General features: G+C 38.3%; 1 protein-coding gene across 4 annotated transcripts in view; it reads left to right on the top strand.

The window, feature by feature from the left end:
* Positions 1 to 1,240: 1,240 nt before the first annotated feature.
* The window catches only part of nrg2a (neuregulin 2a), an 80,963-nt gene continuing 54,292 nt past the window's right edge, over positions 1,241 to 27,911 (top strand). For 2 of the 4 annotated variants that reach the window (XM_027156275.2, XM_027156256.2), the window contains exon 1: positions 1,241 to 2,897. In XM_027156275.2, coding sequence (XP_027012076.1) covers positions 2,393 to 2,897 — 505 coding nt within the window. In that variant the 5' untranslated portion in view covers positions 1,241 to 2,392. The remainder of the gene's footprint in view (positions 2,898 to 27,911) is intronic. The other 2 variants (XM_027156264.2, XM_027156286.2) reach the window with 2 other exon arrangements.

Here is a 27,911-nt window from a genome sequence, read left to right as displayed (position 1 = left end):
TGAGCTACCGTTTAATCTGTAGAGAATATGATCGACAATTAACTGTGAGCTTTATGTTTACAGCCAGACCACTTTCAGATCTAAATTGAAATGCCGCACACGCATTTTCAGCACACATTCCAAATCCCTTGAACCTCACCTATGGTGGCTCACCACTTGGCCACTTTTAGCATATAATACATTTGCCATTGCCATAACTGTTTATTATGTGCCTGAACTTACTCACATTTTGCCCAGATTCCGGAAATCTGCCTTTCCCAGTGTTAGTATCATACCGGCATTGCGGACATGAATCTGTACATTGTTCGCAATCTATAAACTCACATTAAGAACTGAAACTACCTTTAAAAAAATCGATTAATTTTGAATGTTTCAGAACCATGGACAGTACTTGCTGAATTGTATGTCGAGGTCTGCTCGACATACAATGATAAACTGTTTATTTTATAATATTCCGTTCATTTTCTCTACCACAGGGTCATGGGGAACCTTTTCCAGGGCACAAGGCAGGGGACACCCTAGACGGGAGCAACTTAATATCACAATCACATACCCATTCTGGACCATTTAGAGATGCCCATCAGCCTACAAATGCATGTCTTTGGACTAGATTAGGAAAGTGGAGTACCCAGGAAGAGGAAACCGCAGAGAAGATGCAAACTCTGAATGCAAAGGACAGCTAGAGTAATCGGAAACCCCTGACTCCGGAGGAGTGTGGTAAATGTAAAGACAAGCTATTAATAAACTTTGTGACGTATATAAGTTCTGCATGAGAATCTTGACCATTTTCAGAGTGTAAATAAATGAAATAAAAAAGAAAATCCATAATAATGTAGTTTCTTTATTATGAGTGTAAAATTAAAGGAACTGATATAGTTTTCTCTCTTTTTTCTTGCTCATTCTCCTGCCACACACTTGTTATTATTGTTATTATTATTATTATTATTATTATTATTATTAGTAGTAGTAGTAGTAGTAGTAGTAGTAGTAGTAGTAGTAGTAGTAGTAGTAGTTTTATTCAAGTAGCTCAGTATGCCTGACTTGCTAAAAGTATTCATTATTTTTTCCTCACTATTTTCAAATGACTCAACCTAGTTAGTAAGCAAGTTTGGCGGTGTGCGTTTAAAGGCATAAAGGACAGCAGAGGTCGCTCTTACTGAATATTTATCTTTTGATGCAGCTCCACAGGTTCAGCTAACTCGCACTCTTCATATCTTTCCTTATAGGAAAGCATCCATAGAAAATGTGAAGCGCAAATCAAATATAGAGTATTGTTATCTGCGTATATTGTTTTTCTGTTTATTTAAGCTCACTGTTCACTCTATAAACTCTGCCGCCTGGCTGCACAAGTCTTTTATCCTTTATATCATATCCTCTGTTAACATGCACTGGGTATTTCCCCCCTTTTTAACGCGGACTAAAGCAATGTATGGTTCGTCCTCTTGAAAACATTGGGATAATTTATTTCTTGCCTTCTTGTTGCATTGCAGCGGATGTCAGATGTATGGATTTGATGCAACGCCTCACGATCATTTTTTTTTTCTCTGAGGCCGAGCGGCGAATGTGACCTGAATGCAGCACATGATTTAGCGATGAAACGAGACGAAAACTCATTCAGAACTGCTGAAGAATCCGTGACGCGTTTAAACGCCTGATAACCCGCAAGCTGCTGAAAAAGATCATGTCAGCGCGCATCAGTACAGAAAAGGAATATTAGTGGAGGGACGGTCGCATCCTCCGACATCAGACATTTTTTTCTTTTCGTTTCGTTTTCGTATGGATTTGTGATGGCAGAGATCATGGTTTGACGGTCTTTTAAGCGGCACAGGGAGACTATAGACACATACACATACGGCGGTGTGTCGGTGCTCGGTGAGCGCTGAATGTGTCGTTGGTGCGGGGAGGATTACTGCACGTTTACCCCTCTCCATCCTCACCACATCGGAGAAGCGGAGAGAGACGGGCCACGAGGGACACGACGGAAACTGTTTACCGCTGGAGGCATTAATAACCGGGCTTTTTCGCTCAGGAAGTGGATTTAATGGTTTTACTTTAAGCAGACATCGATCCTGGACCGCAGCATCTCACGTTCATTTCTTCCTGCAGTGAGTGATACAGAGGCATCAGTGCCGATAAGCGCGCTCACTACACTACTGCATTTTTTGGGGCAAAGATAGACTGCAGATACTTGCTATATATGGCTGTGTAGCTTCCACGGAGGAGGGCCAATCCCCTCATTTCGTTGCATTTTTTCTCACAATGCGTTTTGTCCGAATGCACTTGGGAGATTTTTAGCCCAGAATCATTTGGCCGTTCCACTATCTGCCGTCTCCTCTCCAATTGCAAGATTATCGGGAGGGGAAAAAACACCCAGCAGCGCATCCCCGATGGCATGGACACTTCCGCAGGGTCTGCCGCGCCGCCGTGCTACCGGAGCCCGTTCGCAGCCCGCCCGAGCCCGCGCCGAGCCAAAGCAAGCGGCATGAGGCTCGAGCCGGTGCCCTTCTCCATGCTGGTCATCGGGGTCGCGTTCGCGTGCCACTCCCCGAGCCCGAGCTCGCTGCGGGAGCGCGCCCGCCACTCCGCCGTGGTGATTGAGGGCCGTGTGCAGTCGGCGCCCCACAACGCTTCGGGCGCAGAGCCCTACCGGGTGGACGTCAAAGTGCTAGACGTGTGGCCGCGGCACAGCGGCGGCCTCGAGCGCGAGCAGCTCGTCACCGTGCGCGAGCTGGGCCCGACGAGCGGGCCGTGCGCGCGCGTGCTCAACGACCAACGGTACATCTTCTTCATGGACCCCACCGATGAGCCCCTGGTGTTCAGGGCGTCGTACGCGCCCCTTGAAGCCAGTGGCATGGATGTGAAAAAAGACGTCGGGAAGATCTTGTGCGAGGACTGCGGTAAGTTTGGCTTGAGATATCCAATTAATTGCATAGAAGGTCTCGTAGAACGGTTTCGTTGTCATCTTGTGCCTTGCCTGTATATGTTTATGCTTAGACAAAATACCTGGCTATGCTGCATTGGAGATGCAGTATATATATAATTCTGTATGTGTGTATGTATGTCTATCCAGACCTGACTGTCAGTGAAGATGTGACATCCTTTCACTGTTCTAGCACGAATTCAAAGTAAACCTCAAGACAGAGTTGAAAAAGAATATCTCATCATTGTCATGGCTATAATATCGCAGCTCTGCATACGAGTAGTCGTACGACAGAAATGTGGAAAAGATATAAATGAGGTGGCTTTAGTAAATATTTAAGATTTTTTAAAGTAATACTATGTCCACTGATAACTAATAATGTTTCTGTTTCTGTTTTGGTGACAGGGATAACAGGTGTAAGGCTTTCTTGTCGCATTTCAACTTTAAGCTTTCTCTTGGTTCAAATGTTGCTTGCGTTCCCGGGAAAAACAGCTGCATTTTTCTCCATTGCAGTTGTCTCATCTGCCCAGATGGTGGGCCGGGTCCTCTGCAGAAAGGATTTTTGGGCCATGCGCTTTCTTCTCTGTCTGTGTATAGGCCTGTACAATTACAGTTGACCTCCCTGTTTTCGCTGTCCAGGGTGCTACATCTGACCAGTCTTTCATTCTTCTAACGCGCCTCTTAAAGGTTGATTGACAGGTGCTTATTATCTTAATTCTGCATTATAGAGGAAAAGAGATTGATCTAAATATTGTTGTCGTTTTGAAAATTTTACAAAGCTTATCATGTGGTCCAGCATTCACAGCACACATAGGTTATGGATAAAATGTGCTAGATTAAGTGCATATGATGTTGTAAATGACTTTGCAGTTTCCGTCTGTCCAGCATGCTTACAAGTTACTATATACTGGACTAATTTGGTGACTTGTTGCATTTATCTTTTAGCTAGCTTAGTTAATGTTCTGTAAACTACCATTATACCTGCTTTATCCTGGTTAGGGTAGCAGTATTCCTGGAATACTGGATGTGATATAACAGCAGTCCACCATACAAACACACTTTCATGCAATTATTCACACCTTGGGGCAATTAATCATAGTCAATCTATCACCCAGAGCTGAGAAAAGGGCACCGGAGAACCTAGAGGAAATCCAAAAAATATAGGGACAACATGCAAGACTCAACACTGACACAAGTTATGTGTTGGATCACAACAGAAGGCTGTGTACATTTTCTTACTCATTCACAATTGCAGATCATTTCCACTCACAATTTCACTCTATCTAGTATTAGACCACTAACTATTTCAAGTTGTGCCAAATAAATTCAAAGCTAATAATAGCTTCTTAAAGGGATTCTACTTGCAGCTTTGGCACTGTTATATGTCGGTCCTTTAAAGATTTCCATAGAGGAATCTTATAACAGATAATAACAGATCTCCTGTTATGCAACTATAATGTTTGTTATTCTTAATTGTGGATGTAAATTCATCTTACATAAAGATGGACTGGATATGGATTGAATAATAAAAAAAACCTTCTGTAAGCATTAACACTCATGGTGGTGCAACAGGTTGTATTTCAGCCTCACTGCACCATGTTCCTGGTTCAAGCCTGAGCTTGAGTATTTGTCTGTACATAGTTTTGCATGTTCTTCCCATGTCCATGTGGGTTTTCTGTGGGTTCTCTGGTTTCCTGCTAAAATATATAGGTGTGTGTACTGGTTCTGCTAAATTGCCCTTAGGTTGGAGTGTGTGTATCATGATGTAGCATTCTATCCATGTGTATTCCTCACACATTCAGTTCCTGAAATCCTGATCACAATAAGGTGGTATGAATGATTGAATGAGTGAACACTTTTGAGATTGTGTGTTATTGCAAAAACAGTGATTTGGTAGCAGGCATGAGCTAAAGGCAATTGCAACCGATCCTCAGATTCATGATGGTGAACCCACAATCTGGGTGATCTACTGATTGTGTACAGAAAAGAAAAAAGAACAATACAAACATGTTTTTTATAAATATCTATTTCCGACATCAGCTATTTCTTCCTCCATAGAGTAATTCCAACACAAGTGGGTTGCTATTATGCAAGAAAATATTGTAGAAGGGCAAATAAGGTCAAGCTTGTAAACTAGCTACTAGTCCCAAAACTTCAGCCGACTCTTCAGCAGAAAAGCTTTCATATTCAGTATAGTTCTCATATTTAGTAGAAAACAACCAACTAAGATTATATTTTCTGAGCATGTGCTACATGTAGTTGACGAAGTAGAAACTTGACGTTCCCTGAAAATATGCATGACTTTCTTTATATTTCATTCTTATTTTTCTATGCTTCTTGACATTTGTCCACCATCTAGCAGCAACAGTACTGTATGAAAACATTAATTTATTTATATTCAGTATTCCCTTTATCTTCTTTAGTAATTTTTGTCATCTAAATAATATTCCTGTAAAATTTCTGCACACTGGACAATCATTTGACGTTCTCGTATAATAGAGTATCAAGAAGTGAGTAAAATTTTGCACAAATGACCAGAAGGTGAGGAGCTCGCATCTGAGGCTGAATTACTGAACAGTGTGAGGTGTTGCTGTTTATTCAGTTTATCTTCTCTATATTGTATATTCAGTTTATCTTCTCTACAAATGCTGTAGTAAAGGATCATTTGTTAAGTGGCAGGGGTGCTGTTGTCCAAGCAGGGGTGGATTGTTCTGTGAAAGCTGTGTGGATTTCTTCATATTCTGAATCCAGGTTGCATTTTTGTTAATGACATTCTATAGACACTGGTAGTTGGGACCATTTTTTTATGTTATCTGTCTCCACATGTACTGAATCCTAGCAGATAGGAGACATTTCTTCATTTTTGTTCTCCAAACCCTCATCTCTATTAACAAAGATCACAGCTGTACTTTCGTCACAAATTCCCAGATGCCCCTGGAGCAACATCTCACTGACATAACTGCATGACACAAAGACAAGAATAACTGTTGATTGACATGCACCCAGAGAAGGACATGCCTGGGTTACTTGGTTTTTAATTATTTTTACTACTTAAGGAAGCTATAGGACAAGTAGCTTGTGTAGCTTTTCTGAAGGTTCTATGAGGGAGAAATGTGTACAAGGAACTAATTACTGTATATTCCCTTGACACTGCAATGATAGGTCCCTGGGGGAATCGCTAATATATGCCATTAATCTGTCTTGAGAATGCAGCTGGGGGAAGATATTTAAGAAAGACGCCATGGAAAGTCAATACTGCATTGCCTACAGTAAGAGATTGAAATATATAAGGAAGTAATGGACGGTGTGAGCTGTCAAAGACTGCTTTGGAAGATGCAGCAGGCACTTAATCAGGACTTAATTGAGCTCTGTCAGTATAAGGGCATGCTCTTGTTGAAGTGGATTGCAGCTGATTTCTTTAAGTGTGTCATTTGTGCACAGCTATATAGCATGTCTTAAATGTAAATGTTTAAGAGGAATAGGCTTCTTTTGGTTTCCTTACTTGCCATTACTTCACTAATAAGATGTAATTAGATTTGAAGGTAGGGCTGAAAACGGACAGTTGAGAAGGATCAGGTGATGCTTTCTCAAATTTTAATTGTCTGTTTTGGTGAGTCTTAGTGGCAGAGGGATTTGTACTTTATGATTTCTTAGTGCAGTGACAAGCTGAATTTTTCTTGTTAACTTTAAGAGCAAGGAAAAAAGAGAAGCTGACAACTGAATGAATGTTTATATTTGCAAAAGTGTAATGAGGGATAACAGGAACTATAAATGACGAAAAAGCACAATGTTGTACTTTAATTAAAAAAAATCTATATAATTGACAAATTGCTATTGTTAAAGAGAATCAAATAACTCACTCTCACTCATTTTCTACCGCTTATCCGAACCACTCGGGTCACGGGGAGCCTGTGCCTATCTCAGGCGTCATCGGGCATCAAGGCAGGATACACCCTGGACGGAGTGCCAACCCATTGCAGGGCACACACACACATTCACTCACACACTACGGATGATTTTCCAGAGATGCCAATCAACCTACTATGCATGTCTTTGGACCGGGGGAGGAAACTGGAGTACCCGGAGGAAACCCCCGGCACGAGGAGAACATGCAAACTCCACACCCACAAGGCGGAGGAGGGAATCAAACCCCAACCCTGGAGGTGTGAGGTGAACGTGCTAACCACTAAGCCACCGTGCCCCATCAAATAGCTTGATTAAACATTTAAATTTCCTCTAATAGCCTGCTCTGTGATAAATTCTTTGCAGTTACATGGACAGTGCTGTTAAATTCTTTTCTTTACATTTCTCAGCTTTAGGAAACTGGAAAATAAATGCAGGGTCAGTGGAAGGGTTAAATGTTAAGCCAAAGAGCCCAGCAGTGGCAGCTTGTCAGCGGAAGGATTTGAACTCATGACCTTCCAACAGCGTAGCCCAGGGCCTTGTCCACGTAGTCATCCAAAGATAAATTACAAGAACAATTAAAACCTTCAGTGTCCTACAGAGATATAATTGTACTTGTCTGAGGCTCCTGGATGAGTAAGTCATGAGGCGTAATGTGCTTCATGGTGATTCTACGATTAGTCTTGAGTCTACATTGACCATCATTTTAAAGGAATAGCCATGCTAGTTCATTTTGTCCCAGGGGCTATGTTGGCTGCTCGTGTTCAGTCTTGCATACTGTAGTTGTCTTTGAAATGGGGGCTGCGATGCTGTTCCTGGAACTCCTGCATGAGTGTACTGCTGTGGCTCAACTGTGGAATACTCAAGAAGGGCAATGTATTGATCCTGCTTATGCATGATGATGAATGTTTGTGGAGATTCTTCACTATCCTCCACTGGTGATGGATTCATACACTGCTTCCCCTAACAGGTGCTGTGCTTGTGCTGTTCAGTGAATTGCCACACTGATATAAGACGTGTGACAGATCAGGACACATGTGTCCTACACTCCAGTGTGCAGGTTTCTGATAAACTATTCTGATTTTGCTGGACACAAGAGCCTATAATATAACAAAAATGTTTTTTCAACTATTGATTTAATATGTAAAGACCAGACCTGTATACTGGGATAAAACATATTTTTGTAAGACAGGTTTGATTTATTCATAAAGATATTTTGGAAATAGTTTGGCCAAAAGTAAGCATATGGCATTTCAATCAAAAGACATATTCAAGATGGTCCAAAGTTTGTTTCTTTACTACCAAAAATGTAAATACATGCTAGATGTCATAATGAAGTCCAATGTAAGTGCTACTTAATAAATAGCCTATACTATATTATGCTTTTTTATTTATTTATTTATTTATTTATTTATTTATTCATTCATTCATTCATTCATTCATTCATTTATTTTCTACCGCTTATCCGAACTTCTCGGGTCGTGGGGAGCCTGTGCCTATCTCAGGCGTCATCGGGCATCGAGGCAGCATACACACATGAGAGTGTGTGTGTGCCCTGCGATGGGTTGGCACTCCGTTCAGGGTGTATTTATTTATTTATTTATTTATCTATCTAAAGAAATAGCAGCACTGCTCTCTTTTATAAACTTTGCCTCCCAGTTCCTAAATATTTGTTTGGTGGAATGCCATTATGGTTGCAATCCATTTTTTTGTTTATTTATATTTTTCATTCTGTGGACATTAAGTGAAACCCGTTGCAACTTCAGACTCTGTCCATACTTGTCATTGTCAATGGGTATCTTTCTGAGTGGGGAATTCGGTAGCCTATTGGTTAAAGTGTTTGCCCACCGATCATGAGTTTGAATCCCAGGTCTGCCAAGCTGCAACTGCTGAGCCTCTGAGCAAGGCCGTTAACCCTCAGTTGCTCAGGGGTATAAATGAGCTAAAAAAAAGTAAGTTCCTCTGGACAAGGGAGTCTGCCAAATGTAAATGTATCTTTGAGTACAGTGGCCATTTTGTGCCAATAATTGCTTTTCTCCACTTGATGTCTACATATTGTCAGCTCAGCTCATGTCTTCACAATCCTGTATACCTACACCTGCCCCCACCCGTCTCACATTCGGTCTCGCTCTCTCTCATTCTCTCTCTCTGTCTTTTCCTCCCAGTGTCCCATCCATGAGTTCACCTGCTGCCTTCACAAAGCCCCTCATGCTGAGTATCTGACATGAGCTCTGAACAGCAGCCAGACTCTGTGGCAAGCTCTAATGATTAACATAAAATTTATGCCATGGTTGACTCTTGAGTCTAAATACGTCCCACATTAGGGACCTGATATGTGTAGCTCTGATAAATGAGCACCAACATCCTGTTGTATACAAATTGTTGATGTTCAACATCTGTCATTTTTATAAATGTATGAGTTTAGATTTTAGTTTTTAGTTTTTAGTTTTCTCAGCTGTTGTGTTATCCTGTTTAACAGTATCCAATTTGTCCCGACTAATTAATGTTTGATTATTGTGTGTATATTTATGTGACTTAGGGTGCTTTCACATCTATAGTTCGGTTCATTTGGTCCGGACCAAAAGCAAATAAATGATACATTGCAGCTTTTTAGCAGTTTTGGTTCCTTTTCACACCACATTGATCGTTCTGTTCCGCACCAGTTGAAACAAACCAAAATGCAGTCATGTGATAACATCCACATCACTCATTGGCCACATGTCTTTGAGCGTATTTCCTAAACTGCTTCTCGATTGGTCAGAATAAACGTGCGGGAAATTTCAACGAAACTCCGGAATTAAACAAAAAGAGGAAAATACAGGAAAATACAGCATACAGTACACCATGGAGAGACGACCACGTGCTGAAATTATGTTCGTGGTTGTAATCTACTACATCGCTCGTATACAGCATTCTATGCAAAGTCTTAATTTTCAGAATGAAGCGCGGATGCGGCTTAAAAATATCATTTTAATGCACTGCAAACGGTGAAGATGCATCGCAGGACACTTCAGGAGGCCGGCCAGCATTACTTTTGCGAAACTGTGACATGCTCAGCTTCCAAAAATATTGCCAACGACCCACTACGGCATCTGGTTTAGTCGAAATTTGCAGTACTAGTACTTTTTGCAGTTAGGTCTATTCGATCTCGGATCGTGTTCTCACCACAAACGAACCGTACCAGAGTTCGTTTGAAAGCGTACCGAGACCACCTCTTCAAGGAGGTCTCGGTACGCTTGTTTGGTCCGCTTTCGGTGCGCACCAGAGTTCGATTGCTGCATTCTTAGCTGCCCAAACGAACCGCACAAAATGTGCAATCGAACTCTGGTACGATTCAACCGAACTAAACAAGGCAGGTGTGAAAGCACCCTAAAGAGCAGACCTATTGAGTTTATAGGTATATGTATAGTATATAGGCTTATAGTTCACAATGTCAAAGCAAAGACTGTTTTCTGTTTATTTAAAGTTATTAAATGATACAATTTCTAATTGTTAATGTAAAGATACTGTATCATATCAGATTATTCAAGACAAGGCCTCTATATCATGTCTTTGTCGTGTTAATTACATTCACCAGACAGCATAATAAAGAGTAGCTTTCTATTTACCTCCAATTAAGAGAGGCTTCTCCTATTCATGCAACTGTACATGAACAGTACACTAGCATGCTAGCATATTTGCTTAGGAACCAGCAACAGCTTTGATAGGCAGCAAGGAAGAAAAATAAAAAAATCTTTAAGGTCTTGTGTAAGCAACCAGCAGCTTCCTCTAAAGTTATGACGCTGACAGTCAGTGACCTAACCCTACTGTGTAGATCAGTAGAACTAGAAAAAAATACAAAGAAATGCACATATACACCCACATACACATACACTCACATACTTATGTCTCTGTGCTGCAATCAAGAAGCCATTCCTCACTGATGTATTCCAAGCTGAAAAAAATCAGTCTAGCAAATGGGAAGTTCAGAGACTACACGGTAATGAGGAATGCATGACTCAAAAACATGGCTAGAGAGCTGTGTGACTAGCAGCACAACTAGCAAACAGCAGAATTTTAAGAAAAATGCTTTAAAGCCCCCTCCCTTGCATGCAATGTTTCATTTTGTTACATTTTAATGTGCTGCTTTTGTTTCATTACTTGAAAATGGAAACCTATCACACGCATTCATTGATTCATATCCATATCGCCTTATATATGCGTTTGAATTCGTTGTATCTTTACTCTTCTATTGGGATCTAGTCCGAGCCAGGTGATACAATATTTATTGGAATGAAAAATCTTGCTCTTTATTTGAATGTTGCTGACTCAGTCCTTAGCCGAACAGCCACTTTAACGACCTAACTATCCCTGACCTTCTTTATTCCAAAAAGGACTCTTTTATCACATAGCATTAGCTAATGAAGAAAAAAGCGGTAACACCAGGAGCCATGGGTTTGTCTTCACACAAAGAAGGTTTTACTCGGATTAAAAGTGGTTGGTTTTAATCCAGCATTTACAGTTTTTTTTTAGCAGTGGCAGTAAATTGTTTCATGATGTAGAAGGTCCTTTGTCATAAGACTTAATTGAGTAGTATATCTGCTGGAAACAAGTCACACATTCACTAATGTTTTTAGCTTTGAACACCGTGTCATGTTTGAAATGTGACCATTGATTTTCTAGTCAGCGTTTCTCGCATGCGATCTGGCTGAGTGCTGTTTTAAAACCATCCCAGCCCACACTCGGAAGACCTCAGCGGTCAACAGTGACCTCTCGGATTACCCCCACTGAGCTGGAATGAAGCCATCTTACATTATCTTAACACCACACACAGATAATGGGCACTGTTATTAATTGCACGCTTTATTTCCGAACGGAATTCCATCTGACATGGTGTGTTATTGCTCCTTTAAAAGACAGTAATGTTTCCATTTAAGCAAGCAGCAGAGCATAATAGCACACAATCTAATGCTACTCCAAATCTATGAATCATGGTGACTACCACAACAGTAAGAAACATTTCTCACCTCCATAATGAAGCTACACAATGGGAAATGGAAATCAGCTGACTGGATCACCGATGACTAGGGATTTCCTGAAAATAATCTAAACAATAGCATTAAATTATGCAAAAGCCAAAAGATCTTGTTGATATACTGGTGCTGCAGCCCCTTGTAGTCCAGGCACTCTATCTGTAATTTATTGGAAACAAAGTTGATGATCTTCATTCTGCAGTGTGGGAATGATCAATCTACATAGTGATATCATTTAATATAGTGGGGCTCGATTGACTGACATGGGAGAGCAGAATCCGGGTGTTTGAAAAGACATGATTGGATTTTGAGTGCCAATTTTAAAAACAAAAGATAGTTGCCATTGACTAGCACTATGTCTCCTCTTTTGATGGCTGTTTGGCTAATTAGGAAATAGTTCCCCTTGTTGTAAAAAAAAAAAAAAAGCTCTTTGTTTTCTGTGGTCACTCAGTCTAAAGTGCATTTTAGCCAATCAGCAACGACCATATATTTTAGAATTGGTGGTTTTAAGCAGACGTGTTTCTACTACAAAGTACTTTACAATGGTACTTAAGTAGCAGCATAAATGCTGTGTCAAGATTTATAAGCCAAAAAATGTGTACAAATGAATGTCAAATAGTTGCTACTCGAGAATTTAAAGAGGTTATATTTGTAACTGATGACAAGCTAATGTGATGTTTTTTTTTTATGTTAAATACATGTATTACTTATCTAAAGCTGTTATTAAGATGTTGTGAATATGCATTTTTGCCTGAAAAGTTTGCAATGTTTACCATTTAGAATTTGACTTGCTGCCTGGTTAATTATGTTACTGAAATCAAGGGTGCCATTACCTAGCCAACTTAGATAAATATAGCCAGATAACATGAGCAAACTGCGCATTGTGGAGATTTTTGTTAGGGCTAGGATGCTCATCCTCATACTCAACACTGCAGTTTCATGGCTTATCCGTATTTAAACACACACCAATAACTATAACACTATATAACTATAATTACCTTTAATAGCATCACTGCGGATGTAAAACTGGCATGCTTCTGTATAGTTTTTCTAGGTTTATGAACTCGATTGGATGCTAAATTTAAATGATTGGATGCTAATATGAGTCTATTCAATTGATTTGTAGCACACAGTCATGAAAGTGTCACAACCAGGGAAGGAAGGAGACGGACCCGTACACAGGATAGCTTCAAAGGAATGGGGTTTAATAAATGATAAAGACAAAGACAGTAAATGACGAGAACTAAAGCAATACAGATGACGACACTTAACAATGACTAAACGTAACTAATGATTCCGCGCTGCCATCGGCAACGTGGCTGACATTTATACAAAAGATAATGAGACACAATGAGGAACAGGTGTGTAGACAGGGAGGAGCAGATGAAGGCGGGGCAGACACGTCAATATCAATCCGCATAAGTACAATTATTCATTTTCAATAATACTTAAATAACATTGACATATGGTAAAATAACACTTACTGATAGTAGCAGACTATAAATAAAAAGTCATTTCCAATCCTGTTTACTAGCCAGCACAGGTTTGTAATGGTACACAGCTGTCCATCATTAATCACTCAAATCAAAAGACAAATGATAGCGGCACTAATGACAACAAAATCTATTTCTCTCAATGATGCTCAAACTGGTCTATTGGTTTAGCCAAACTCAGAAAGGAGCCATTTTTGAGCATCCATTGGAAATGACCTTGTTGAATTACAACCACAGGAAAGCGCTTATCTGTCAGTGTTATAAATCTGAAGAGGAGTTTTTGTGGTCAGGATTGTGAGGAGTGGAGCAGCTATATAGGGGTTATAAGGGATTAGAAGCTACACTCAGGCAAGCCTGTATAATGCCCTGTAATTGACAAGCTGTAAATTTTCCGCAGTAACTATGGTGGAGTGTTCGCATGTGAGTGCATACACAGTACCTGCTTGGGGTACATTCTTATACCCTGTCATGAAATCGTTTCTTTTAAAAAAAACAATGAAATCAATCAAACTGCTTAATTGTGTACAATTGTGTGTAATAGCATGCACTTGACTGGAGAGTTTTGTTGACTTGAGATGAAAACAGAAGTCAGACACAAATGCTCTTTAAATGTCCTTTTTTTTCTAAATACTTAAACTATTTATAAAATATTCTACTTTAATAAATAGTCATCTAGTTGCAACTCATTGCAAAAAATTCATGCTGTATATTATAATGTTATATGCCATTTAAAAATATATATTTCAGTATTGTAATGAATTTGTATTCTGTTTTATTCTTTATTCTTTATGTATTTCTTTTTCTGGCTGTTTAAGACAATAGAGGAATGCAGCACAGTGACCACACTGAGGCAGTATATGAACAGGATTTTGACCAGGTCCAAACCGTTCCAAAAAACAAAAAGTGCGTGTGAGTCGTGCTGGAATCGAGTGACAGTGTAACTTTCATCAAATGGATTTACTTTCAGTTTAATCCATTCAAACCACATGTAATAAGGCACATTGCTGAAGTTTAAACTATCATACTCCACAGATGGAGCATGTTTAGAAATCCCGCTACAGGGAAAATTGCAATGTAGCACGCACATTTTTATTTTACGACGACATCTCTGTGACAAACTGAATGGCCCTTAGGGCTAGTTTAACTACCTTAATGAGTGATAGCAAAGAAATAAACAGCAAGGGTCACTTGTAGGATTTCCCACTTGATGTGAGGCAGAATTTAAGTTTTCTTGTTTTAACAGTTCAGATCTGTTGCATATTATACTTAATCCCTGTTAGCATGACTGTCTTATGTAACATTGGAATACTTTGGAATAGCAAATATTAGTTATGAGAGCCTGGCAATTGAAGTAAACTGACACGCCATGCAAATGTTTTGCCGAAAGGCTGAGGAGGTGGTTTTCAGGAGCAGAATTTCATGTTAGTCTTTCCTGTTTACTCGTGCTATCCATGTTTCCTGTTTCCTTCTAGCTGACTGAACAAACTCCAAAGGAAACGAAGTGGATGGAGAATTCTAATTCACCCCTATAAAATTACTATGCTAATCACTCTAGTACAACCACCACGCTTTAATCCTGCTGCAACAGAGTTGTTGTAGGAAGATTCTTAACTGTTTTCTGTGACCGTTGAGTCAATTTGGTGTACTGCCTGTTATTCTTACTGTTATTCTTTGCCTTGCTATAATATCTTGTTCCATCTGTCTTCCTGAGAGAGTTATATCTCCTATTGGAATTGATTGTGTCTTGGATTAGTAATTATTGTGGCCACAGTGTTCTTGGGTCATATCCAGCTGTGTTGTCTTGGATCTGACTGCAGTCTTGGACGCTGTCTTGACAATCATCTCAACCATTCCTTTGCTAAATCCAACCTCATCTCTAGACTCTCTGTTTTCATTCTTAGAGAAGAATCAACATAGTGAGTTTATATGCCTGTGCAGAGAGGATGTTCATTTGGCTGAGTCGCTTCTCTGAGTTACAGCTCTCTGAACCCAATCCATTCACCCATTACATCCACTACTATGGGCTCTCAGTCTTCTCATTAGATGCGGTGTTTTTACAGCCTACAAAAAAGAGGAGAATGAAATTTTAATATAGAAGTTCAGGTGAAATAAAGAGAGAATGAGGATGAGTGGGAGTTGGATGGTAGGTGATTGAATAGATGCATTGCTTTTTGCCTGGAAGTCCTTATCAACTATTCATCAAGACGGCACTGCACTTACCCACTGCTGTAAAGTATGTGCTCTGAAGCTACCATACAGGAAGCAGCCAGGCTGGCAAGGACTGTGAGGTTTAAAAGATGTGAGGGTCTTTCTGTGGTTGCTTTCACAGATCCTCCAGACACCAGCACCCCCACAGATTGTTACATCATTACATCATAACATCATAACAGAACTATCACTTAACATCAATGCCACTAGTGCAAATTGCTAAAATCATAGCAAGAATTATAGACCATATATGTCCAATAACGCTATTTTGTACACCACCGGACCACCAGTGCCATGACCAACATTATTACCACTACCTCTCTCCAACAGTACTATATGTTACACCATCTGGACCACCACAGACCACCGATCCTGCCACCAATGTCATGACCACAATAACATAACATTTCCACTTTTCCTCCACCACTCAACACATAACCAATAATACTATATAGTACATACTCATCACTATTACCCACACCATCACTAACTCCATGACCTACACTGTAGACCATCAACAAGATCACAAGGAACACCATTTCCAGACCAAGAGACATCTACACACATTTACCACCATCACTACCACAGTATATTTATAAAACTGAAATCACTTGAATGACCCGATCACCAGCGTCATGACTGATAAACAAAATCAATACCAGCACCACAGACCCTTAACCCCACAATACCATCATAGGCTAAAATTTAAAAACTCTAGAAAGGACATTCATAATTATTCATAATAACACTCTCCAGTTTTTATAACAGTTTATAATCACACTCTTCAGTGTCACCCAAATGAGGATGGTCCTCTCAAGGTTTCTTACTTTTTCATCTAAGTTTTTTTTCCTCACCACAGTCACCTCAGTCACCTCAGGCTTGTTTATTGGTAAATAAAAACTAAAAAACATGTTGAATATTATTACTGACCTTCTGTTTAATATTAATCTTCAGTACTATTCCGTACTATAATCTTCGTTTGTTCTTTAAAGCTGCTTTGAGAAAATGTCCATTGTTAAAAGTGTTTACAAATAAAATTTAATTGAGTTGAATTGAATTGAACTGAACTAATAGTCAACACCATAACCACTAATGTGATCACCAACACAACCACCACATCTTAAAAACACTACTATATATATAACCACCCACTCTAACCATATTACCACATTCACCGGCACTCTCACACTGTCTCATATCAACCTTTTCACCTCAGGACAGACAACTGCCATCATTACCATGACAAACAAGTAACACCATCAGTAACACTATTATGACCACTACTGACCCAAACTCTATCCACCACACAACATCACCATCACCACTCCTCACAGTGTTCTGCATCTCTCACCCATCCCCTGCTATCTCTCTCTCTGTGTCTCTATTGCTCTGCTTTCTGTCCTCTCTCTCCTTCACTCTCTCACTCTCCACATATCAGTAGGAAGCATAGCACATGTCTAACCTGTAATTTACTGGTGCATAAATTGAAACCTGAAACACACTCTCTGTATTATTCACACTAGAGATGTTGTTGTTTTAGGAGATAACTGGAATTTTTTTTTTTATATATAATTACACCAAAATCAGTGGCTTTTCACTTTACAAGAAAAACAAATTGTTGTATATTTAGGGTATTTCACAACAGTAATGACACCACTGACACCAATAATGCTAATAATCAGTTAATAGTTCTACATTTACATAAGAGCCAAATATCAGCACAATTTATACAATTTACATCTCAATAATATAACTTGATATAACTTAATATAAGGTTTTACTGTTGTTGTTTTTTTGTGTGTCCTATCAGATAAATCTTAGGTTAATAAGATATATATAAAAAAATCATTACAGTTATTACATTTCCTGACACTTCTTAAAATGGTACTTTAAAAGTTAAATTGGAATTCTAGAGCATACATTTTACAGTATTATGGATTTATAGCCCTTTGTATTATGGACACAATGACTGGAAAAAGGCCGATGCTTGGAGATGTTCTTTATTTTATAGTTTAAAAGTTTGTAACATCCAATTAAATGTTGTATAGATCCAAATATGTTCCACCCTCTGAGGCGGGGCTTGCTCTACAATAGAAGCATTACATTTACTGCCTTTAACATGCCCCGTTATCCAGAGTGACTTATATTTTATCTCATTTACTGCCTTTAACATGCCTCGTTATCCAGAGTGACGTATATTTTATCTCATTTTATACAACCAAGCAATTGAGGTTTAAGAGCCTTGCTCAAGGGCCCAGCAGGGGCATCTTGATAGAACTGGGATTGAAACTCACAACCTTCCGATTGGTATTTGAACACCTTAACCACTAGGCTACCACATCCCTAGCATATTAGGATAATATAAATAAACATGTTTCATTACTGGGGGGCATGGTGGCTTAGTGGTTAGCACGTTTTCCTCACACCTCCAGGGTTGGGGGTTCGATTCAAGCCTCCGCCTTGTGTGTGTGGAGTTTGCATGTTCTCCCCGTGCCACGGGGGTTTCCTACGGGTACTCCGGTTTCCTCCCCCGGTCCAAAGACATGCATGGTAGGTTAATTGGCATCTCTGGAAAAATTGTCCGTAGTGTGTGAGTGTGTGAGTGAATGACAGTGTGTGTGTGTGCCCTGTGATGGGTTGGCACTCTGTCCAGGGTGTATCCTGCCTCGATGCCCGATGATGCCTGAGATAGGCACAGGCTCCCCATGACCCAAGTAGTTCGGATAAGCGGTAGAAAATGCATGAATGAATGAATGTTTTGTTAGTGTATTTTTGGCTGTCTATATCCACACACATACTATTCATTTTTCCAACCGTCGCTTTAAAACAAGTGACATATCTCTAACGCTATCTACTGACTGTTTTGAAAGTCAGTCAATCAAGTCAATACCCCATTACTAACTTCCTGTTTAAGAAGACAACACTGTACATACAATACAAACATATAGAATCAAATCACATCTTCATACAAGCTTGAAGTATAAATACCGTTTTGCAACCGACTCCGAACTGATACATGAGTAACTCAACTCTACTTATGGTCCACAGTGCTGATTCTGGCTGGATATTTGTATGCTGAACAATATTGCAGTCAAGCTATGAATAGAATGACCTACAACAAGTAAACCACATATTAGAAAAAAGGGCAGTGCAATATGTGAAGATGGAAGATGGTTTTTCTTTCCTGAGAAACAATATTCCCTGAATGTTCCTGTACACACTTAGAACAATTTATGCTGAGACACTGGACAGTTCTGAGAAGTGACACAGTATCAGTTTTAACATTAAGAGCTGATGATGTGGCTTTATTGCTTTTTATTTTTTTGTTTCCTAAAGATAAATCCATCCACATGTAAAAAGCAAAAAAGTAGATGACAGAAATTCTTAAAGTGATTTAAATTCTAAGGTTAGTTAGCATACATGTCAAAAATAGCTTTGTTGGGTTTTTGATAAATGTTTTTGTTGAACTCATCCATATTTTCACTCAAAGTTGAGAAAAACTTTGTATAGTCTGTTTTTATAGTCTGTTTTAACTTTTTATAGTCTGTTGCTCTAGTGTATTCATTTATTCGTTATGTATTGCATATATGACTGACATCTTTTATTTGGGTCCCTAGTTCTTAAGCGTTATTTAGCATAGCTTAGTAATTTTTGTTAGCTTTTCTTTCATATTGCTTTAGAAACAATCACTAAAGCTATAGAGTACAGGAGAAAAATGTAATACATACAATATAACAACATATATAAGGACAGGGTGCCAACTCATCGCAGGGCACAAATGCACACACACGTACACATTGCAACCAATTTAGAAATGCCAATCAGCCTCCAATTCAAGCTATGTCTTTGGACTGGGGGAAGAAACTGGAGGTCGGAGCCATCAAGCCATCTCAATTTGACAGTTTTTAAGTTACTCAGATGCTCATGCTTATATTTTTCCTGTTTCCAAGACATCAGTTTGGAGAAATAACTGTTAACTTCCTGTCTAATATATCCCACTCCTTGATATACGCCATTGTAACAGGATAATCTATGTTATTCACTCCACTTGTGAGTGGTTTTAATGTTATAGCATCATCCTGTCAGTCCTGCAATAGTAACTCACGATTAATCATGAGCTGTGTCAATGGTGTTGGGTCGGAAATGGTGCGAAATTTGAGTACATGAATGTTTCAGATTGAATGCAGTATTTACAGTATTTGCTAGCCATTTGTCCTTGATGTGGGAATATATATATATATATATATATTAGCCAGTTCTGAAAATGTTGAACTCTAGTGATCGACGTGAGATTTTTTTTTTTCAATCTTAATTTTTATTTTTCTACTATATTTATATCATGTGGTAGTGAGTCATCTGGGATGTCTGCTTGGCACAGTATATATATTTATTGCTCTGTTTTTAGAAGGTTATCCAGCTAGCTCTTAATGTTTTTGACAATATACACTGATCAGGAACATTTGCAAAGAGGTGTATGACTGCCTGCAGGTTATGAGCTGTGAATTAACTAAAAACTCGTCCAGATGTCTAAATTAAAAAAAAAGAAAAGTCATAGGTTCACCCTTTCAGTGTCCTGCCGTGTATCATATCTACCTGCTAACAAAGTTTACTGCTAACAAATAAATGTGTCAGTTTCCCCACATCTCTGTACAAACTGAATTACTTCTTGTCACGTTATGCAGCAGTTTGTCTCAATGGCTGAGCTTTGAAAGGTAAATGGCAAATTGAACCACATGTGAGTTTGATTAAACTTTAATTATAGCTGCAAGGCGTAAACTCTGAAGAGAAACCACTCCCTCCATGTTGAAAAACAATGGCTTAGCTGGTGCAAAAAGTGATTTGAAGTAATTGTGGCAGTGCGGTTAGGAGATGGTTAACTTAGATAGTTAATAATGTCATAAGCAGACCACCACCTCAGGAGGAGGGAAAATAAAGTGTAAAAGTGGGATATTTAAAGGTTCCACACACTGACTGTGTATTAGGCTGCACACACACACACACACACACACACACACACACACACACACACACACACACACACACACACACACACACACACACACAGTGGCCAAATGTACATGAGTGGACAGTCTTTAATAATACTGGTATATTATTTGAATGCCTTGAAAAATTGGAATAATGTTGTTTTCCAAAACGTAAGCAGATAATTATAGCTTCAGAAATTCAAATACTTGGATCATATTCCAAACTAAATACTGCCACTAAATAGTACATTATTGTTTTCATTGCTGTTAAGGCATACCTCTTAGTGTGCATCATACAGCTTAGAATTCAGACTTTTATTCTTTAAAATTGTCTTGTCTCACTTTCCACCCACATACATACGATCAGTCCGTACAGAAAGACACATCATCAAAAGCTCATGTTATGAAATGTTAGAAAAAAGTAGTGCGCTGTTTTTCCTCCAAAGTCTTACTGTGTCTCTGTGTGTAAATTTCACATTATGTTTTGAAATTAAAGTCTAATAATATGATAGTAATGCGACATTTAAATATTTACAATTAATAGGTTTCAAAAATTGGCCAAACACAAAGTAGTTAACAATAAATATTCTGTGCAATACAACTGAGCACAAAATGTTCGGTTTCATTGATGTTTTCATACTTTTTTTGTTTAAGGTACTTTCAGTGCAAATATCTTTTTTTAACTTTGTAAAGTGTTTTAATTTTGCATTAATGAACAAAAAAAGGATGTATTTTTAAGCCTATACAAATAAAATATTAAAAAAAAAACTTCTTTCATACTTTTTAATATTTTAACATTTTTATTGTAAATCACACTGCCTTATTAGTCAGGGTAAAATATTTTTTAAAATCCTTTTCTATTAAATTTGTCCTTTGTTTTGTTTTGTAATAATTAACATTTACCCAGATTTATTTATCCCCTGTATTTTTGGTGAAATACACATATATTTTGTCTTTATTATTTCCATTTATAAGCCATGGAATGCAAACCATAACTCATTGCACAACTATACACATATACAAGTGACTAAATAATGATGTTTGTGTATAGCTGAGCATGCATCTGTGTTGTTAAATTAGCTTCTGTCATCGTTGCCCATCTGAAACAGGATGTCTCAGGGGTATGATTGTGCAAGAAATGCCATTTTAAATGTCATTACATACGTGTGGTGTTGAATGCATGCTTAGCTCCTGTGTGTGCATGTGATAGGAGTCCAGAGAACACCAGTAGCGCCTATGACAGATGCTGGTGAACAAAAGGCACCGGGGCAAGGCGCCTGTGTTTTGTAGGTGTGTGAGTGTGTATGTCTGTGTGTGTGTTTGTGTGTGTGTGTGAAGTGCCAAAGTGCTGAAAGAGGGGCTGCCGGCACTCCCGCTGAGATTCTGCTGCTCTGTTTAACCGACGTGTCCAGCCATGTTCCCCATACGCACCATCCACATCCCCAACCAGTGTTTGCTTCCTCAGGTATGTCGTAGGTGTGGAATGATGTGTGTCTCAATACGAAGCAGCTTAAAGCAGAATGAATGGTTGTTCTTGTGCTCGCAGGCGAAGAATTTTTTCCTTGTATGGGATCAGGGCAGTGTCCGTTCACAAGGAGAGAGCTTGATAAACACTGAAAACACATGTAATAGAATCTTGACTAGCATGCTGTTTATACAGCCTTATTCATGTCCCAACCCATAACAGCAAAACTGGATGTTTGTCATATTGTAGAGAGAAGAATAGTTCATTGAAGTACAAAAAAACGTTTTCCGTTTTGCTCTCAAAGAATGAAATTCTGCGGCTTTCTAAGAAGACAATATCGCTAAGTCTTTAAATGTTGCAGCGCAACAAATCGCCTTCACAATATGGGTTTGAACGACGTAAAAAAGGAGCTTTATTGTTGTTGTGTTGTCTGTTGCATGCCGTGACACTGGCTGGGAGATTTGCAAAGAAAAGAATAACATTGCATCCTGGGAATTTGTTTCTGCTTTCTTGTAAAGCTTAGCATGCTCACACAATAGTTCAAGTGTTTTACCTTAAAGGTAAATTACTGTTATTTTTCTCTTCTTTTTTTAACCAAAGAGTCACATCAGAATCCTTTATTGAATGCCCATGACATTTTCTGTTTTTGAGGTGACCTTGAAAAAATTGTCAGATGTCAACACCAACACACACACACACACACACACACACACACACACACACACACACACACACACACACACACACACACACACACACACACACACACACACACACACACAGAGAGAGAGAGAGAGAGAGAGAAGAGAAAATCAGGTTTTGATCAAAATTTGCCAATAACATACTTTGTCTTCTGCACTCTAAAAAAACTTAAGTAAATTTTACCAGAACAACACAAATGTTTGGTTTTGTTTGGTTTAGGTTTTTTTTGTTGTTGTTGTTATTTTCAGGTGTCTGCCTGTAAAGGTCACATTGGGGTCAGTTTAACAAAGGCAGCCAATCTGCTGGCATTGCCTTTTCATTTAGCTACATATCATAGAGAATCTGACATAGGCCTAATCAGTTTAATTTAGGATCAGATACTAACTATGATAGACTGACTACGTTTAGTCAGTCAGCTGACACTTTCATGCAAAAAACAACCCACAATCGAGCAGTTGAAGGTTAAAGCAGGTCTTGCTCAAGGCAGTCTGGCAATGCTGAGATTTGATCTCACAACCTTCTGATATGTAGCTTTAAGCCTTTCCAACTGAACCACCACTTCCCTCGACTACTGTAGCTTGCACTCATTCAGCCACTTCTACTGCTGAATTACATATACAAACCACTGTATCACCACTAAAAGATTCATTTCAGTGCTTTACTAAACCGTAAAGTTTTTACTAGCATATAAACTTACACCAAAGAGTTTTGTTTTTTCATGAAAGAGTCTCTAAAAACAAGTCGCTAATATTCATTTCAAAGAACAAACCCTTTTCACTCCTTTCTTACTCCTGTATGAAATATTAGATATCTCAATATGTATCGCATTTTCTGGTATTTTACTGAAACCCAATGGATTGCTATATTACCCGATCTTTTACAGTGATATCCTCAAAAATTCTAAAAATGCATTTTGTTGTAAGACATATACAATATATTTTTTACAGTGTTCATCAAAATACTGAAGAGAACTTAACCGTTTTGTATAGATGACAAAGTTCAAATAAAAAAAAAGTTTTTAAATGACAATAAAATTACGTTAATAACCGTTGGGGCGGATAGAAAATCCTGTTTAATTTTGATGATTAGTAACAGATTATTATGCTACATGTAAACACAAGCATTGTTTTTCCCAACCTTGAACCTGGCATGCACATTCTTATATTTTCCCCGCTCTGAAACATACACATTAAAGCCATATGACTAACAATTATATCAGTTATATCAGGTGTTTTAAAGAAAAACTATAACAGCAGGCAGGGTTACTCTTGAACCCAATGAGCCATGTTTATGTATGGCTGTTAATAGTTATCTTAATTATTTGCATATGGACATAAATATCATGTGTCACAAATATCATAATTAAGTTGAGGATAATTATTTGGATGACCTCTTTCAGCTCTTTACTGTAAACAACAACATGGTTGTATGTTTCTATTTTCCAAGCCCAGCTTATCCACACAATGCTCATATTCCCTAGTGGCCTTTAATCATGTGTTGTTTTGGAAGTATTCCATAATTTCTTGCTCTCTCCCTCTCTCTTGTTTCCTGTTTACCTTTTCTTTCACATCTGCTCATTTTTTTCTTGTGTCTCTGCCACTTTCCTACAATTCTTTCACTCGTAGTCCAGCATTGCTCACTTTAGAACTAGGAGAGAGTGTCACCTGTGTGTCGGGTGAGAAATCGGAGCTGGAGCTGTTCCCAGAACAGTGCTGACTTGGGAATAAAAGACAGACGGAAAAGTTGCCAAGCAACACGTTAAGGCTAATTCCCTTCACTTCTTGTTTTGAAATGTATTTTGGCCATGGCAGTGTAGTATAGATTACCTTTTTTTTCATTTACGCACCTGTGACACAAAAATAAACAGTGAATGGATCAAAGTCTAGTATAATGTTACATTCTTTTAGTTTGGCAAGGTCAGTCATGGGGGCTTGTGAATGTGTCTGAAGCTGCAGTGTGCTTCAGTTCTCGTTTAAGGATGTGGGTATTTAAGTGGGGTAATTTGAAGCTGGCCGGACCGGCTGCAGGAGTGTGTCTATCTGCTAGTGCAAACAGACTGCTTCCGCTCTGTTCCCTCTCTCATATTGTTGTTGATAGATATACAGCAGTGACTAGAGTAGCTGATGTACACTCCCTGGTTGCTTTATTAAGAGCACCTTATTAATACTAGGCAGGAAGCACATTTGCTTTCAGAACAGCCACAACAATTTAGAGCTTTTCAGACAGCTCTTAACCCTAAATTATCACCTTCCTAAATCCTGCATTTGCATTTAACATCACATGTATATATATATATATATATATATATATATATATATATATATATATATATATATATATATATATATATATATATATATATAATTGTGGTACTAAATGTGTACAGTGTGTAACAGCAGTGTAGTGTGTAGTGTTTAAATGTTACACCTTGATGATTAGCAACAAGAGCCTTTATTTAACCCAGTCTCATGCTGTGTTTATCCACTCATGGTTGTTGACACCACAAATATGGTTTGTTAATGTAAAGTGTGAAACAGCAGATTATTCATAGCCAGGATTATTTAACCGTTGTGTGAACCGTGAAATAAGATAACCCGGAAATCCTTTTACTGGGGTTTACACTGACCAATAGTTAACTATTTGAAATGTGAGGATTTTACCTTACTCAAGTCCATGCCATCATGATTGCATCACATAATTACTATGAATCTCGCATTCTAAAGTGTCCTGAAGGTGTTCTATTAGATTCAGATCTGGTGATGGGATAGGACTGAAATACACTGATGGATTTGTGATGCTGTGCTTTGTAACATACCAGAAGTATCCAATAGAGAATGAGTGTCTTAGAAAATGATTGTCTCACACATGAGTGTCTCAAAAAATGATTGGTATTATCGGTCTTAGTTTTTGGCAAGAAAACATTCTCTATACCATTACACCTGCACCATCTCCACTACCTTCACCAGCAGCATCCCTAGTTGCTCATAAGAATCCATTGTGAAAGTTGGTCTGTGTGTGAAATGAGCTTTAATTCAATAGTCAGAACTGGCCGGATAAATATACAATAAAGTCTTGTTATGCTTTGAGTATGAGACACAATAAAAGATTTGATGATTCCAAGATTCTGGCAATCATATTTCATTTGATTTCACATGTAATGAATGTCAGATGTGTTACTTGTTGTTAAACTTCATAAAGCATTTGCATGAGAAACATACTAGAAGACATTTTCTTGACATTCATGAAGACATTTTAAATCACAGCTGAGAGAACAATATACATCAGGAAACATGTATTTCTTTCTTGTGAATACCAAAGCTCTAGCAGAGGAACATGTGCTTTCATACACTCACAGAAAAGATAATCCTCTGCATAGAACCTTTAGGTTCCTTCCCTTCAAACCCTATCAAATAACTTTTATTTCCTAAGAGTTTCAGTTAAGCTGGCCTCATAAAGTGACATGCAAAATGACTTCTTTTGTTTGGGCATTATGGTGACTTATATAAAAAAAAGGTTCATCAAGGGTTCAATGGGGTTTATTAGATGGTTAATAGTTACAGTGTTCCAAAGTCATTGTACTCTGAACCTCAGAGGAATGGTTTCTAAAGTGGGAAATACTGTATGAAGTACAGAAAAATATCTTTTTTTTTTTTTTTATTTGTTTTGCTTGTTTTGTTTCAAATTTTGCCACATTAATGGAAAACGCAACACTTATCAAAGTTAAATTTACTGTTGAGATTTTATAGTTATTAGCCTATAAATAATGTCAACCTGAACCTAGTGTGTTCTGCCAGTGGAAAGTTTAAGAATAAAAATCTTTTATAGCGCCAATAAATTGCTAGAAATTTATTGTATATATTTAAGTAATGGGCCTAATATTTTAGTGCATAGATTCAGCTAAGAGTTCCCTGACTGCAGTAATGTTTGAGAACCCCTACCCCAGACTTTTAGGGTGATTTAAATAAAAATCCCAAATTCCAAAGAATTTTCTATTGTCTTTGATAGTTTGTGATGAGTTAGGTGATGAATCAGTATCTAAAATTCTTTTCATAATTAATACAAAATCATAGGGGTCATGATATAATATATAATACTGTATATATAGTCCTAAAGTCATGTTATTGGCTGAAAGGAGTAAAATCTTTTTGCTTCAAAATGTGATTTGTACGTTGGCCGAGAAGTGCAAAACACATAAACAAATCCAAAAACAAATTAACAAATCTGAAAACAAATTAACAAATCAAAAAACACATCAACAAATCTGAAAACAAATGAACAAATCCGAAAACACAACGACAATTCACACAACCCGGAAACGGTAGGTATTGTTTGTGAATGGAAACTTACCGATATACAGGTATGGAATCTTATGTGTAATGTGTAAAGTTCTCCATTTAAATATAAGAAAATAATAGAATTATTCCACAGTAATTCATTCCTTCCATCCATTTCAACTTTTCCCTGTGGCAGACTGTTGAACTTCATGTATACCTTGAGTGACAGGTGTCTTGTCCAATGATCGTGTTCCAATCACAAACTATACCAACCTCTTCCGGGTTGTCTGAATTGTCGTTGTGTTTTGGATTTGTTAATGTGTTTCGTGCAACGACTCAGATAACCCGGAAAAGGTAGGTATAGTTTGTGAATGGAAACTTACCGATCATTGTACAAGAGGCCTGTCATTCAAGATATACAGGTGAGTGACAGGAGTCTTGTCCGATGATCGGTAAGTTTCCATTTGCAAACTATACCTACCGTTTCTGGGTTGTCTGAATTTTTGTTGTGTTTTCGGATTTGTTAATTTGTTTTTGGATTTGTTAATGTTTTTTGCACCAAAGACTTCCTATCATCTCAGCCCAATTTGTCCATTTTTGTCTGACCTTTCTCCTTAACAAGATATTTCTACCTGCTGAAATTCCCCTCACTGGATGCTTCTTCTATTTTTGCACAACTCGAACCAATCCATTTGGCCATAGAAAACAGGTCACAGTCGAAGTCACAGACATCGATTTTTTTCCTCATCTGATGTATGACGTAAACATTATCAATGCTCTTGACCTGTATCTGCATTTACTTAAATAATTCTTTTTTGGATTTTTTTTAAGATTAATTTTGAAGGTGCTGGGATTTTTCTGGCAGACATATGTGCCAGAGAAATTTTGCCTTGATGAGTTTCTGAAAAAGAACAATTTTACTTTTAAGCGTTTTATTATTTATGGCTTG

The sequence above is a fragment of the Tachysurus fulvidraco genome, chromosome 21, assembly GCF_022655615.1.
Source record: "Tachysurus fulvidraco isolate hzauxx_2018 chromosome 21, HZAU_PFXX_2.0, whole genome shotgun sequence".
In the NCBI taxonomy this organism is placed as follows: domain Eukaryota; kingdom Metazoa; phylum Chordata; class Actinopteri; order Siluriformes; family Bagridae; genus Tachysurus; species Tachysurus fulvidraco.
This window is presented reverse-complemented; position numbering and strand designations above follow the sequence as displayed.